The sequence below is a fragment of the Leptidea sinapis genome, chromosome 21 (genome assembly GCF_905404315.1).
Source record: "Leptidea sinapis chromosome 21, ilLepSina1.1, whole genome shotgun sequence".
NCBI lineage: Eukaryota > Metazoa > Arthropoda > Insecta > Lepidoptera > Pieridae > Leptidea > Leptidea sinapis.
In genome coordinates, this window is record NC_066285.1 from 12,998,207 (window position 1) to 13,013,615 (window position 15,409).

Genomic DNA, 15,409 nt, shown 5'->3' on the forward strand with positions numbered 1-15,409 from the left:
AAAGATATTAATATTATTATATTTAATAAATTATTATCAATAACTTATTAAGGTATTGTTTAATAACTTATTAAAGATAGTAAATATTATAACAAATAAGGTTTTAGCTTCTATCGTGCTTTATCTTACACTTGACACGGAAACTTTTGTCAAAATAAACCAGCAAATATATAAATTGGGCTGAACACTTACCACCTACAAATCTAATTGTACGGTTCTTTATTTGAAGACAGTTGTCGTATTTTTTTATAAATAGAAAAGATTTTGTACGTAGTCTGTTTCTATTCCAAATGTTGACTTCTATTATATCGCTTGTCTTACTTATAATAAATTTTTAATTGCTATATTATTGCATAATATAACAAAACTTATATATTATTTCCTAAGGCAAGGAGAGATCAAACTTATGGGACCAAATGCAATTTTGGGAGGATGCATTCCTAGACGCCGTAAGCCAAGAACGCGATATGATTGGAATGGACCAAGGTGCAAATGAAATGATGGAAAGATACAAAGGTTTGAGTGAAACGGAGCGAAAAAGACTCGAGCATGAAGAGGACAGACTGCTGTCCACGTCATTGTATAACCTGACGGCAGCCTTAGTACTGTTTGGTGTAGAAGTGGATATCATTCGTAATAAAGTCCGCAGGCTACTGGCGAAGAGTCATATTGGACTGGTGTACAGTCAAGAAGTGAACCATCTGCTAGATGTTGTTAACACTTTGGTAAGTGTTGAACTTTCAACATTACTATTAATATCTTCACCCTGGTCTTATTAAATTCTTTATTCATAATTATTTGACTGCCATAAGTAAAATAAAGACTTCTTTTTATGTTAGTCATTAACGGAGTTTCTCTTGTAGCATGAGAAATATACACTAGGCTTATTACATTTGCGAATGTTAGGTCGTGTCCTGTTTGTATTGTTTAGTAAACATTACTTCCCCGGTCATAGATATGGGTTGATGGTCTCCATACAGAATTCGCAGGGAGCTTCAATTCACGTCTCACCAATGATCAATACCTAGGTAACACTGAAAATGTTTAGAAAATGAAAAACGGCTTAATGTAGAAAGTTGACAATACTTTTATTGTTTTTCGAAGTAATCTCCGTTCCCCTCTGCACATCGTCGCATTCGATGGAACCACTGAGAAAAGCAGTGGGCCCTTCTTCCTTAGGGGTCTCTTCTATGGCATTTTCGTATGCTTTCACCGCATCTTCAGGGCTCGTAAAGCGAATACCTCGAAAATTATCTTTAGTTCTTGGGAGTAAATAAAGTCGCAGGGCGCCAGGGGCCTACTCCTAAAATCGATATTTGATATATCGTGGCGTTAGTCGTGTCGAATTCCTAAAAATAGAAGAATAGAAGTACTCTTAGTTACATCGTATTCAATGTCGAAACGATGATTGAATGAATGAAACATTTTTCAATAATATCGGTCATAACCCTACTCTTAATTAAAACTGTCAGAGACGAATATTCGAATTTGACAAATAATCAAACGTCACTTTTACGATAATCTCAACGACACCTTCTAGGCTGTCGTTGCTATTAACGTTTCAAGTTGTATATATATATATATATATATATATATATATATATATATATTTGCCATACAATATACATACTTAATAAATATTATTAAAATAATTATATGTGATTTACTATTCAACAGGATTTGACTTTATCTACACCCATAATATGAATCCTCCATAAAAGATTCTGAAACATTTAGCTTACTGCCAACATTAAAAAAGCCAGTCCTAGTTAGTAACCATAACATCATCCAAAGGAGTGTTATTTTGAAAGCGGATGATATAATGTTGTACTGAATTTCATTACAACACTCGTTTGGATGATGTAATGGTTATTAGGACATTGGGTGTTTTAATGTTGGCAATAAGCTAACTGTTTCAGAATATTTAATAGAGGATTTAAAGCATGGGTGTAGATAAACTTTATTACATCCTCTATTTGATAGTGATACGCCGACAATCTCATCATTTGCATCAATATTCATCGCGAACTTACTGCTATATCTATAACTAAACTTCACCGTATATTTTGATGTATTTTAGATTCAGTTTAATCGTTTGTGTTGCTGTTAATTTTCAGCACGGCAATGACATAGAGCTGAAAGCTCTAGGGTCACGTCAGGCCAGACGCGCGTCGTTCACGGTTCACGAGCGAGACGCGAGCGGCCCCTTGCGGTTCTTGGAGGTGCGGACAGACGGCCTGGTGCTCAGGACTACTCAAGGTAATTCACTTCAGAAACAGCTAGATAGTTGTCATCATGTAACCCCCGCGCGTTGGGTCAGCGTTTAAGACTTGTCGTACAAAGTCAGCCTGACTCAGTAAACATGATTTTAGAGTGAGAAGAAACTTGAAAGAGACTTGCCACTGCGATGGCGGCCTGTCCCCATTGCTCCATGACAACGGTCAATAACAGTGTACTGTTATACCTTACTTCTTAATATTTAGGAGAGGATTATTTATAGAGAATATTGCTTACAGTGCAGTCCTATACATTTCCTCTAATAATTTCCTCTAAACGCCGTTATATTACGAAGTTTGTCAATAAGTGTTTCATTAAGGGGAAGCCTACTAACTTACATAGACCAGTAGTTTGTTTTCACACAATATATGACTCGTTTATCCAATCCATCTAATAACTTACTTTATAGAACATACAATTAAATGTTTAAGTTGAAAATTTATATAATTCTTTAAATTTGTATAAAACCTAGCCACTAATGTCATCAATAAGAATTATAACTAATGATTGTAGTAAATCAATCCTAAAGGTACCATCTTTACCTTAAAAAACTGAAAAACTAACAACTCTAGATGCAAAAAGTACCTCCAACGCTATCGTTTTAAACCGACTCGAAATCCAATGTAATAACAAAAAGCTGTCAAAATAGCGTCAAGAATACCATTTACGTTAAATCTTAACATTAATAACGAAGTTGAGCGATAAAAGTTTCCTCAAAATCCGTAAGGGGTGCTTTGGTATAAGTGGTAGGAATCAAAAATTCATTGGTTTGAATTTGGTAGCCCTGCTGGGTCCACCTTATTAAATTAATTAATTCCTCCTTAATTCTTGTTATTAGGATTGTATAATCTTATGAATGTTACATGAATATAATTGTATTATTTTGGTTTATATAAAATCTACCGTCATTGAATTAAATAGTATCTTTTGTGGGCTTGCTTTGTGAGCATTATTTATGTAATTTTATAGTTATCATGTGAATGCTAAAACACCGTTCGTCATGATCACTAAAATGGCATTGTTTCATAAGTAAAACTGTCTAATAAGTTAAAGATTATAAATAATAATATTTGAATTTAAATTGCTTGCGGCCGCGTCGTGTGCCAGGTAGTGTCCTACTCCTCCCCTCAAACATGTGCGAAGGGAACGATGGCTGTTCCATGCGTCAAGTCTTGAACGGGTGATGCTTGTGGTGTCAGGCCGACCAGTTTTCAGTTAGCGGATGGTTGTATTTGTTGAATGCAATTACTAATTATGACGGTAATCACTACCATCATGTTCATTTCACGAAGCATCCTTACACAAACAATAAATTCGAGGTTTACCTCAATCCTTAGATTGATGCATCCAATATAGGATAATATATATTTATATAATTTGGTTTTTATTACTTTATATGAAATATTTAATATTTTAAACACTTTTAAAAACTTTAAACATGATTCATACATTGGATGCAGCACCTTACAAACTAAGTTGTTTATTACAGCTATTTTAAAATACTCTATTTGGTTGACAAGAGTGGCCGTTGAGTTTCTTGTTTGTTCTTCTCACGAGCTCTTCTTTTCCGAATAGGTAATTGATTCAGTAATTTAATAGAAATATTTATAGTGACGATTCAAAAGCGCTTAGTTTAAGCCTAATTGAATAAAGTATTAAGTAATCAAGTAGTAGACTTTGACTTCCAATAGGCCGGATGGCATTTCTCCCATCGTGCTCAGAATCTGTGTCTCTGAGTTGACGCCGATACGAACGCGTTTATTCCGGCACTCATATACAAAAGGTATAGTCCCTGACTCATGAAAGTCAGCCCTGGTCAATCCGATCCTATTGAGCTTGCAAGTTCTGCCTTGAGGATGATGAAACACCTATTCATCTACTCTGCGACTGCGGCCCACTAATGCATAAGAGTAACACAATCTTTGGTAACTACTTCGTACCACCAGATAGTGTTTGCAACACTCGCGTCAGGGAACTACTGCGGTTCGTAAAGGCGGCAGGGCTTGACGATGAGCTTTAGTATGAGTGGCGAACACAATAGTCCAATTCTGGACGCGGTGCTACTAGGAACCTTTTAGGACCAGGAAATAGCCACCCTCTTCCAATAATAATAATAATCCGATCCTAAAAAAAATAGACAAATCGGATCCAGCAAACTACAGGCCTATTACCCTTTCGCTCTCCAAAATCATGGAATGCATTATTATCCGCCAGGTTTTGAGGGCAAGTTCCTCGCAAAATTCGCGCGGTTTTAGAAGGCCAGCAGTCCATACGATGCGATTGACTTAGAAAATATTTGAGATAATATTGGTACAACGTCCAGTAAAATGTCGCGGGTGTACAATATATTAAGCGCAACTTCTCCCCTTCACTCTCAATGACCCTTTTACTTGGCTGACTGAGTATATTATAAATTTTTTTCGCTTCAGGAACAATTGTTGAGAGATGGTGGTACGAACGTCTCGTCAACATGACGTACAGCCCAAAAATTCGAGTACTGTGCCTTTGGAGAAAGAATGGTGGTCAGACTCAATTACATAAATACTACACTAAAAAGGTAAACTACTTTCTTTTTCTTCTGTCATTATAGGCAGGCTTTTGACCAGACTGCCAGATTTAAAGTCTAAAGTGCATTTTTATACATTTCATCAGTTAGCGATATTATAATACCTATATTGAATAATGAAATATTGCTGTGGTCAGGTCTGTGTCAGTTTATTGTCATAATGTAAGATAAGTTATTGTTTCTTGGGCACCTACTACATTCACAAGCTTCACCACAGTTCTGCTCGTGCAGGCCGGTGTACACGGAACAACGTGTAGTGCGTGCGGTGCCTGCGCATTGTCAAACATTGAAATTTTGCCTGCGCAAGCCTGGCCTGCGCGTACACGCCGCACAAGGAAGCTTAGTTATATATGAAAGAAAGTTCCTCGAAAACTGCACTCTGGAGGAACACCGCACATCCAGATAGTGGCTGATATTCTAATCTGTGGCATAGCGTCAGGTATCAGGTCAGACAGCTCTTCGGAACCCTCCTCGTGATAGATGCGGTAGAAGATTCACGATCAAATGATTCGAGCTGATAGTGAAGAGCGCCAGACCAGAGATTAGAGCAATATTCCATATGTGGCCGGACCTGAGCTTTGTAGAGCGCTAGAATGTGGGGCTGGTTTGAAGTATTTCCGGGCTCTATTTATGACACCCAGCTTTTTCGAAGCCAATTTGGCTTTGCCTTCCAGATGACCACGGAATTGGCAACCGCTCGAGATTTCAAGACCAAGTGTATCTTGAGTCTTTTGGGGGTTAAATTGGACAAGATTTATTTTACCCTGTTCTGTGACCTTCTCAAGGCGGAGGACTTACTAGAAGTCACATGTTTTTTTCGGCTTTCTTCTTTGGTTTGGGCTATGAAAATGAATTTTAATATATCTTAATTTGTTTCATGTAGTGCAAGGCGCTGTATTACGCTATAAAAGAAGCAATGGAGAAAAGCGGCAGGAAGCAGGAAGCCGCAGAGCTTGGAGGAGAGTTTCCTGTTCAAGATTGTGCCACGGGAGAGGGGGGACTCATACAGGTCTCCCGCTTACTGTTTAAGATATACCGAATTTATATTCAATGTATAAAAATATTTAACTAATGTAATTTAAGAAATGTTATCTAATTATATCAATAACTAGCTTAGCCCGCTACTTCGGCTGCGGGGACTCAAATATATTGTTTTTCCGTTACAATGGCAACCTGCACCTTTGTTGTTTGTTGATTGTATTCAATAATGACCTGCGTGCATCAAGCCGCACCTATACCAGTGACTCTCTATTATCTCCAATAACACTTCACTGTATTACAAAATTAAAGTCTAATTTTCGTAAATGTGCGCTACAATTTGTTTTATAGGATCAAAAAAGCAAATCGCAGTCAAATCTCCGCGAACACTGGAAACAATATGTCTTTGTGATTTTTTCACGTTTAAATTTAACTACAAAATTGTTGTAGCCAGACGTTTCGTTAAACAAATTGCCTACTAAAGTAGAGATCCCGGGTTCCAAACCTGGTAGATGCAATAATTTATATATATGAATATGAATATGAATATTTTTTTATAGATGTTTATTTGTACTTGTATATTTAAGGAAGTATATTGTATTAAATATATCGTTGTCTTGTAACTATAGTACAGGCTAAGCTTAGTTTGGGGCAAGATAATTTGTGTGAGAGTGTGTCAATATTATTATTATTATATTTTTTCGTGCTATGGATATAATCCACTTATTATGTCTCCCGTTCTAACACAGTGATCATTTAAAGGTATGCATGGAGGGCGTCGGGCTACTCTTCCACCACAGCAAGGTAGGCTCAACGCTTTGCATCTTTACTATTTTGATTCGCTTGTGTCTGTATAATGTCAGAAGTATTTCCGACTCCGGTCGAGGTGTTCCGTATGTCAGGTAAGGTATATGGATGTTGTGCTTGTTTTGGGAGACGTCCCTATGTAACTGGTACTGGTTATAGATATGCGACACGACAGTCGTCCTGTCTGCCCTGCGCTATTCCGCCGCACTGACCGTACTGTACGAGTGACGGCAGCGCATTGCAAATATAACACTATCTACAAACTATGTGCAAAGGACAACATTATTTATTAAAAAATATTTCTTTGTGAACTAGAAATCCGTATTTCAATTAATAGTTTCAGATATATTATATAGATTCATTACATAAAACATGCAAGGACCACTCAAACTTTCCTATTAGAAGTTTCTTTGTCGTTTTTCTGACAACTTATCGTGAACCAGCTTCATAATTAAATAGTTCGTTCTTATATGCCTTCTACATCATTTACTGAAATCTAATGTTTCATCGCCAATTAAATGCAGCTTCTGCCGAAAAATTTCCTTTTCTATTACTAATTCGATGTAATAGTTAGTAATTTCTTAATTTTATTTATATATTAAACGTTGTCCATCTGATTTACGTATCCATTTATCGACTTGTGCATGTGCTATTGTATGCTACGGTCCCCGCTGCGTTCCGCGAGGAACTTTTGAGATGGTCCTTGGCAAGCGCTCGGCCGCCCTCAACTAATATGTTATCATTTTTCTGTTCTACCCTCCCGGACCCGCCGATACGCCGCGCCGCTCAAGGATTTCGAGGTACTCAGTGGTTCATAACCTAGTATGGCTGGCTCTGACGAGCGCCGCGGCGCCGTAGCGCGTGCGGTGCGATGTAGGGCTTTACTTGTAGTTTGAGGCTTTCCGATTGTTTTAGCCGTTGTTAGCGTTGTTTAGTTGTGGGAGTGCGGCGACGGCGGCACCTACTGCATGCCCTAGCCGTAGACGACACCCGCGACCCGCACCCGACGTAGCTTGAGTCGAGCCGAGTCTTAGACCTCTCACTCGCACCTTGCCAGAGTTAGTCGTTCGTTCGGCCGCGCTACACGAGGTCAGTCGTAGAGCATTCGCCATCTCACAAGTTCTGCTGCCCCCGCCTCCCCGCGTCCCGCAGCATGTCACCCGCACGCACCTCGCCTGACCTCTTCTTTCTCAATCATAATCGATGTTGTTTCAGCAGTGTGTTATATAATATAATATAAGGTAAATGTATTAATTTAGTAACATTATCCGCTTATATACAAGCATGGCTGCATGACTGCTTCATAAGCATATTTATAATGATGTAATCAAGATATCCGTTATATTCAATAGAAACTCATTATTAACGTTAGCCATTAGCATGCAGGCTAACGATACCTAGATATTAAAATCCTATTTAAAGAATAGTATCAAACACCAAAAAAAAATCAAAATATTAATTCGAATTATTAAGAGTAATGTTCGTTTTGTTAATTCGTAACTCTGAGTTGCGATTTACGAATCAACAATTATACAACAAAAATACAATAATTAAGTATATTGTTTCTTTAATAAAATGTACTATTTTTAATATTCAAAATTATTTTTTATTTAAATTTCTCAAAAATCGGCAACAATCCTGTAACGTGGAGCACTCAGAAAGTTTAAAAATAAAAAATCACCTTATGTATAAAATAACTTTATTAAATCAAATTTCAAAGTACTCACCAGCCTATATATCAAGTCTTGAGTGTCTAAACAAGTTTTCGAAACCAATTTTTCCAAGGTGCCGCACATACCTCTACTACGTTCTTCTATAACGCTCTTAGCGCATATTCCGGCCAGGAAAACTGGATACCTTTCACCTTTTATTTTAGGAAATAAAAAGAGGTCACACGGTACTAGATTTGGACTGTAAGGAAGCTGGAAGTCTGAAAGTCACGAGGACTTTGACCGGTGTGGTGTCCAGGAAGTCCGTTGTGTAGAGCCCTGAGTGCGCAGACGAGTTGTAGCAATAGTCCGCGGAGCCCGGTATTCAGTCGCCTGCCTGGCAAGCATTTTGTAGCCTACCATTTGGCGTTATGCAGCTTTGATTTCGTAATGGAATCTACACTTAACTCCCCCCCCAACTACCCCAAATAGCGATCAAAATCTTACCTGCACTTCTCGATCGCTGCACTGATAGGCGTTGGTTCATTTTGAAACAGCTACAACACCGACTGACGCGTTGTTTCGGTCGTATTGATAAATCCAAGACGCGCCGAGCGAAGCCTGCCTTAAATTTATTAATCACTAGCTTTTACCCGTGACTTCGTCCGCGTGGAATATACACTGGCCTTCAAAAGTAAATATCACACTTTTAAAATTGGGTTAACGTATTAAGTTCACAAGATATACTTTCGAAATAAAAAGGACTCCAAAGAGAATTTGATTTTGTACATAAAAACTTTATATTCGGTAACCTTCTTTTAAGAATTGGCCGAAAAAAAACTTCAAAAACAAAACCATTTCTTTTTCAAAGTGGACGTTTCCGAATTACAATTTTACCATGCACATTTTTCTTTCTGTTTTAAATTTTTTTCAAGATCGATGGGTCTTGTTTTAAAAATTTATGCTAAAAAGCACATAACATTTATTTATCATGCCTCTTTCAGTTTAAGAATGTGCTAGGATCATGGCTTTTCTGGAACTAGGCATCAGTATGCGTCGCACTGCAAAAATGGTGGGTGTGACGGTACGAACGGTCCAGAAGGTAAAGCGAAGGTACGAAGAGACTAGACACCATCTGAGGAGACCTTGTAATGGCAGACCCAGTTGTACCAGTGCCCGAGAAGATCGTTATATTATTTCCACTGTGTTAAGAAATCGCCACCAAAATGCAGTTGAAGTCCAGCAACAGCTACTTCAGACCCGGAGGGACTACATTAGTGACAGTACAGTGAGAAGAAGACTTGCTGAAGCAAATTTGAAACCCCAAAGACCAGCGAGTGGCCCAAAATTCGAGAGACAGCATCGAGTAGCGAGACTGCGATACGCCCGTGAACACATGCAGTGGGATGAAGAAGAATGGTCAAGAATTTTGTTTGCAGATGAGTCTCGATTCTCCCTTTACACTTCTGATGGAAGGCGAAGTGTAAAGGGAGAATCTGACCGACTGACGAATCGACCTGGTGAGCGATACCTTCAAGCCTGCATCTCAGAAAGAGTCCCATACGGTGGAGGCAGTGTACATGTATGGGCTGGCATATCTTCAGAAGGTCGCACAGAGCTAGTAGCCATAGAAAATGGCAGCCTCACTGGGCAAAGATATGCTCAAGAGATTCTCAATGAGTATGCAGGGCCGTATTTAGAAAATATGGGTGATGGATCGATGCTGATGCATGATAATGCCCGGCCACACACGGCTCATATCGTACAAGAGTATATTCAGGAGGTCGGTATCAGCGTGATGGCTTGGCCATCAAGAAGTCCTGATCTCAACCCGATTGAACACGCCTGGGATGAGCTTGGGAGGCTAGTCAGAAATCATAGACCACCACCTACTACCCTCAGGTCCCTAAAGCAGGCCCTGGTAGAAGAATGGGAGAATATTCCCCAACATCGGCTCCGAAACCTAGTGTTCAGTATGCCAAACCGGCTCGAAGCTGTAATCAGAGCTCGAGGAGGCAATACCAGTTATTAAAAATTAAATAACATGTAATACATTTTAGTTGATTTTTTTTACACTAAACTAAAAATGTCTATTTTCATTGTTTTATCTTTTTTAAGTTAAAAATGTTACTAATGTATAATTTTAGTTTCTAAGAATTAAAGCCTATACAATTTGCAACAAAACGTTTTTAATGTTAAATCTCTACCTTCTATAGTTAAGAAAAAAAAATTTGAAAAGTGTGATACTTACTTTTGCAGGCCAGTGTATATTTTGTGTAAGTCTCTTCAATTAATAGTAAACTTCATTGATGAGATTTATTTGGACTTCCCTCTGAAAGTTCATCTCTTATTATATCCCCATGTAGATGTTTTCTTATGAAGTGCCTAAATCAAAGTGGTTTCGTGGTTTTTCTTCGAAATTGACGAAAGTCCATTCAAACTTCCACTCCCTATTTCAACCCCTCCAAACTTCTTATTCTCGAGAAAATGTAGCCTATGTCCTTTTCCAAATTCTAGTCTATCTCTGTCCTAATTTTCATCAAAAGTTTCAGTAGTTTAGGCGTGAAAGCGTAACAAACAAACTTACATTCACATAAATAATATTTGTAGGGATGTCGCGGCACCATTCCACACGGGCCAGTTTCTGAGCATCTGTGAGGTTTTACGGCAGCCGGCACCCAGCGCGAAACTTATCCTTCTCTCGCGAAAGTGCTCGTATAGAATTTTATCAATTCCCGATCTAATCTGCATTACATGCTGGATTTCTTCGTATGTTGTTTTCTTTTATTTCATTTTTTCTCGGTAACAGCCGTCGAAGGACGACCATTTCTCTCTTCATCCAGCCAACGATAGCCGATCGCACTTAAATTCGTCATGCTGACGTTAGATTTGCTTTAGAACGGCCTTCATCTATTAATGGCACTTGAAGTCTATTAAATGATTACTCTGGTTTAAATCTTTATATGATTTGAAATCTTAAAAATCACATACATCGCACGAAAATCTTTCCGACGCAGATCCACTTTTTCAATGAGCTAGCGAAACTTTGTAAGAAAAAAGACGTCTAAATAGTCTCTTGCTGTTAGAAAGCCGATAAAAACAGGCCAGGAATATTAGTTTAGTGTCCGAGACAAGCTTCGTCTTACACTCGCCATTTGCTCGAAATAAAGGTTAGTTCTAAAAATTTTTTTTTGACGATTTCACAGCTGTCATACTTACTTACTTACGTATAAATGATCTAAGGCGATTCATTCGATTAGCACGAAACGTGAAGTGATTGATTGACAGATGACGGCTATAATCTTGTAAAAACGGAGATAGCCGAAACCCATTACGTTCGCAAGTGTTCGCTTTCAAACTTAGCTCAATTATACTTCGACGACATATTTTAAATACTATTTCAAACTTATGTCAAATCTCACTGCACGTTTCTAAACTAAATTTCAATTTTTATTTAGGCAATCCGGATGGAGAGCATGTAAATACTTTGTAATACTATTATTACGTAGTATTTACATCCTCTTTGATAATTAAATTTAGCTCCCAAAAGAATATGGAGGAATATTTGAAATTCGAACGATGGAATTTTTATTCATGAACAATCAAATGTTTTTAAATAATAACAATTAGCCAGGGCTTCATATTTAAAAACTTTTTTTTTCCAAAACTTTCTGAGTGAACTGGTTTATTAATTTACATTTTAGAAATCGACGAGATCTTAAAAGTTGACGAGTAATCTTATATCTTATTAAAAAAAAATATTAACTAGATAAGAATATTGTACAAATGTCTATCGCATTTTACAAACATTGACTTTATACCTACCGACTACGAATACGTTTTGTAAATAAAGAGCTCTCAAATAAAAATCATTGATCTCAAAGAACAAAACAAATGCACGCCTTAAGTATATTGTTGAATTGATTGATGAAAGTCTAATACTTTTTGGACTATATTATAAAACTCATTCTTAAAATAACAATGTGTTTCAGTTTTTCGTGCGGCTTGACCACATTCGGAAGTGCTTCACTCAGAACGGCGGTGTCTTCGTTCTAGAAGAATTCAGTAAGTTTATGGTCTGACATATAGATACTAGGTATAAAAATAGTGCATTAACTACTGGTCATAATAATAATAATAAATAATAATGCATGAGCCTAGTGATATATAAGACGTGTCATAAGTTCAGTACTGCTCGCACAGTATGCAAGCGCAATACCACCACTACGGTAAAAATTAATGTACATATTGTGAGTCACGAGTTATACATTTTAACTCTGTTTCACCCAACGTCGATCGCCAGTTTGTCGTAACAATCATTCTGAAGGGAGGGGGGGGGAGGTTTTAACCTTACAGTAGGTAAATGATCACATTTTCTCTGAGGAACTCGAGGAAAACAATGTCATGAACAATGTGAATATGTGACTTGATGACACAGATGAAGGAATCTCGTAAATGTGCAGCCACAGAATAACATAACATAAATATGCAGGACATTGCGTGCAAATATAACAAGTGTTATAAATTATATAATAATAAATTATTTAATATGATCCTGAACACAGAGACTGTTCCTAAAGGTTGGTGTTCGTCAGACATAACTCTTATTTTTAAAAAAGGCAATCGGCAAGATATAGACAACTATAGGCCAATTAGTCTTCTATCAAGCACATATAAACTCTTTGCTTCAATAATACTGAAACGAATAACTCAGGAAATTGACAACGCACAACCTACAGAGCAAGCAGGCTTCCGCTCCGTTTCAGCACTATTGATCACATACAGACAATTGAACAAGTAATAGAAAAACATAGAGAATTTAACAGACCACTCTATGTGGCGTTTATAGATTTTAGAAAAGCCTTCGATAGCATCAGTTACATCTCCATCTGGACCGCACTTTACTCTTTAAATATCGACCAGAAATATATCAACATTATAAAAAACGTTTATGAAAATAGTACAAGCAAAGTTAGACTGGAGACCAGCGGAGAACCTTTCAAAATTGAACGAGGTGCAAGACAAGGTGACCCTTTGTCACCTAAGCTTTTTATAGCGGTTCTTCAAGACATTTTCAGTAAAATATATTGGACACACAAAGGAATTCTGTTAAATGGTAAATACTTCAATTATCTGCGATTTGCAGATGACATTGCGATACTGGCTGAATCACCTAAAGACTTAGAGGAAATGGTAACGACACTCGACCAAGAAAGTAAAAAAGTTGGTATTGCAATGAACACAAACAAGACAAAAATAATGACTGAACATTACAGAAGGCCAATATACAAGTAAACGGACACACAATAGAATATGTTGACAGTTACATCTATTTGGGGAAACAAGTCTCATTCAATACAAACAGCAACTTAGAAGAAGTAAAGAGGAGAATAACATTAGAGTGGAAAAAATTCTGGTCGCTTAAATAAATATTAAAAGGCAACTATAGCCTGCATATGAAAAAAATCGTGATGGACAGTTGTATTATGCCATGCCTGCTATATGGCTGTCAAACCTGGGCATTCACAAAAGAAATAGAACAAAAAATAGAAAAGACACAAAAAGCAATGGAGAGAAGCATATTGCGGATCAGAAAACTACAAAAAGTACGTAGTGAAGACATTAGAAAGAAAACCAAGCTTACCGATGCACTAAGACACGCGCTAACATTGAAATGGCAGTGGGCTGGCCACATTGCACGCTTCACAGATAGAAGGTGGACAATAGAGACCACCAATGGAAAGGACCACCAGGTAAAAGATGCACTGGTGACCAAAGCAGAGATAGGCAGATGACATCGTGCAGTCGGTGGGGAGAAACTGGATCGATCAGGCCAAGGATAGGGAAAAATGGAAAAAGTTGGGGGAGGCCTATACCCAAAATGGGGTCCATAACCAAAATTATATAGAATAAATAATTAAATTGGTCACTTTAAATAAAATTAACACTAGATTTTAAGAACTTTAAATTACTAACATTTGATTGTATAGTATGGGTTATGGAGTAAATGGCTTATTCTTATTATAAATTAAAATCCATTATTAACGAATTTTTCAGTATATCTTCGTAAGGCTGTTGAATGTTTTGATCGAAAACAACACTGACCAGTTACATTTTACACTTTATTCGCTAAAATTAAAATAATTTGTTTTAAATTCATATGAGGTGTAATATTTTATTTAGTCTCAATAATAAAGACAAGAAAATGCAATTATATAATTAGTTAAGAGTGGGGGGGGGGGGCAGTAGATATCATAGCACGGGTTCTACCTAGTTGGAGCTCCTGTCTCCCAACTGTAGTTTAACATTTTAAGAATAAGTATTGCTGTACAATTTTTTGATTTCGATTTGAGTGTGAAGTACAGTGCTAACTCACTCGGGGTGAAGTATGGTTCCACTACTCGGGTATATTGAACAGTGTAATATTTTCAGATCCAAAGACGAGGCAGATCACACAGCGGAAGTACAAATCAGTAATGGCAAGTATACTGTGCTTCGTATGAGCCGTCTCAGTTTTGTTTTGTGCACTGACCGCTATGTTTTATGTTGTAGGCTGAAAAAGTAGTGCTTGATCTTCATCGTTACTTCTCCATTTGGCTTTCTCGATACTATCTGTATGTCCACCTCGATGGAAACGAACCAGGCGCATATTGCCTCTCATAAATCACCCAAGTATGTACCTACCTATGTTATTTTCTTTATTCTCCATTTTCTTCCTCTTGCTTTTGATTGCTTTGTTTTATCATCTTATGCATGTCATTCTTGTGTTATATGTTTGTTATGTAATATAAACTAATTGCTACCTTGGAAACTCTTATACAATATTTCAGTACAAAATATAGCCTAAATTTTTGCTATTACCCCTCAGATACATACATACGAAATCACATCAAAATTGATTGGGTAATCCGTAATTTAGCAGTGAACAATAATAGACAGGCAGACAAAGTTCCATTCGCATTTATAATATCAGTAAGAGTTGATGTTTACGCTTTACGTCATGTGTTAACTTACTCGATTTTTGCACTTGTCTATTAATTGAAAAGTCGTACTCAATATAAATAAAATATTGAACTTGAAAGATCGGATATGTCTGTAAGACTACTTATACTGGACCGTATCAATATAGATA

General features: G+C 37.3%; 1 protein-coding gene across 6 annotated transcripts in view; it reads left to right on the top strand.

The window, feature by feature from the left end:
- LOC126970553 (MAP kinase-activating death domain protein) overlaps positions 1-15,409 on the top strand; it is an 86,959-nt gene that overhangs the window by 60,423 nt on the left and 11,127 nt on the right. For 5 of the 6 annotated variants that reach the window (XM_050816516.1, XM_050816519.1, XM_050816518.1 and 2 more), the window contains 7 exons: positions 388-725; positions 2,118-2,259; positions 4,707-4,834; positions 5,727-5,852; positions 6,584-6,625; positions 12,270-12,342; positions 14,710-14,756. In XM_050816516.1, the coding sequence (XP_050672473.1) occupies positions 388-725; positions 2,118-2,259; positions 4,707-4,834; positions 5,727-5,852; positions 6,584-6,625; positions 12,270-12,342; positions 14,710-14,756 (896 nt within the window). Of the gene's footprint in view, positions 1-387; positions 726-2,117; positions 2,260-4,706; positions 4,835-5,726; positions 5,853-6,583; positions 6,626-12,269; positions 12,343-14,709; positions 14,757-14,829; positions 14,950-15,409 lie in introns of all 6 variants that reach the window. The other variant, XM_050816520.1, reaches the window with a different exon arrangement.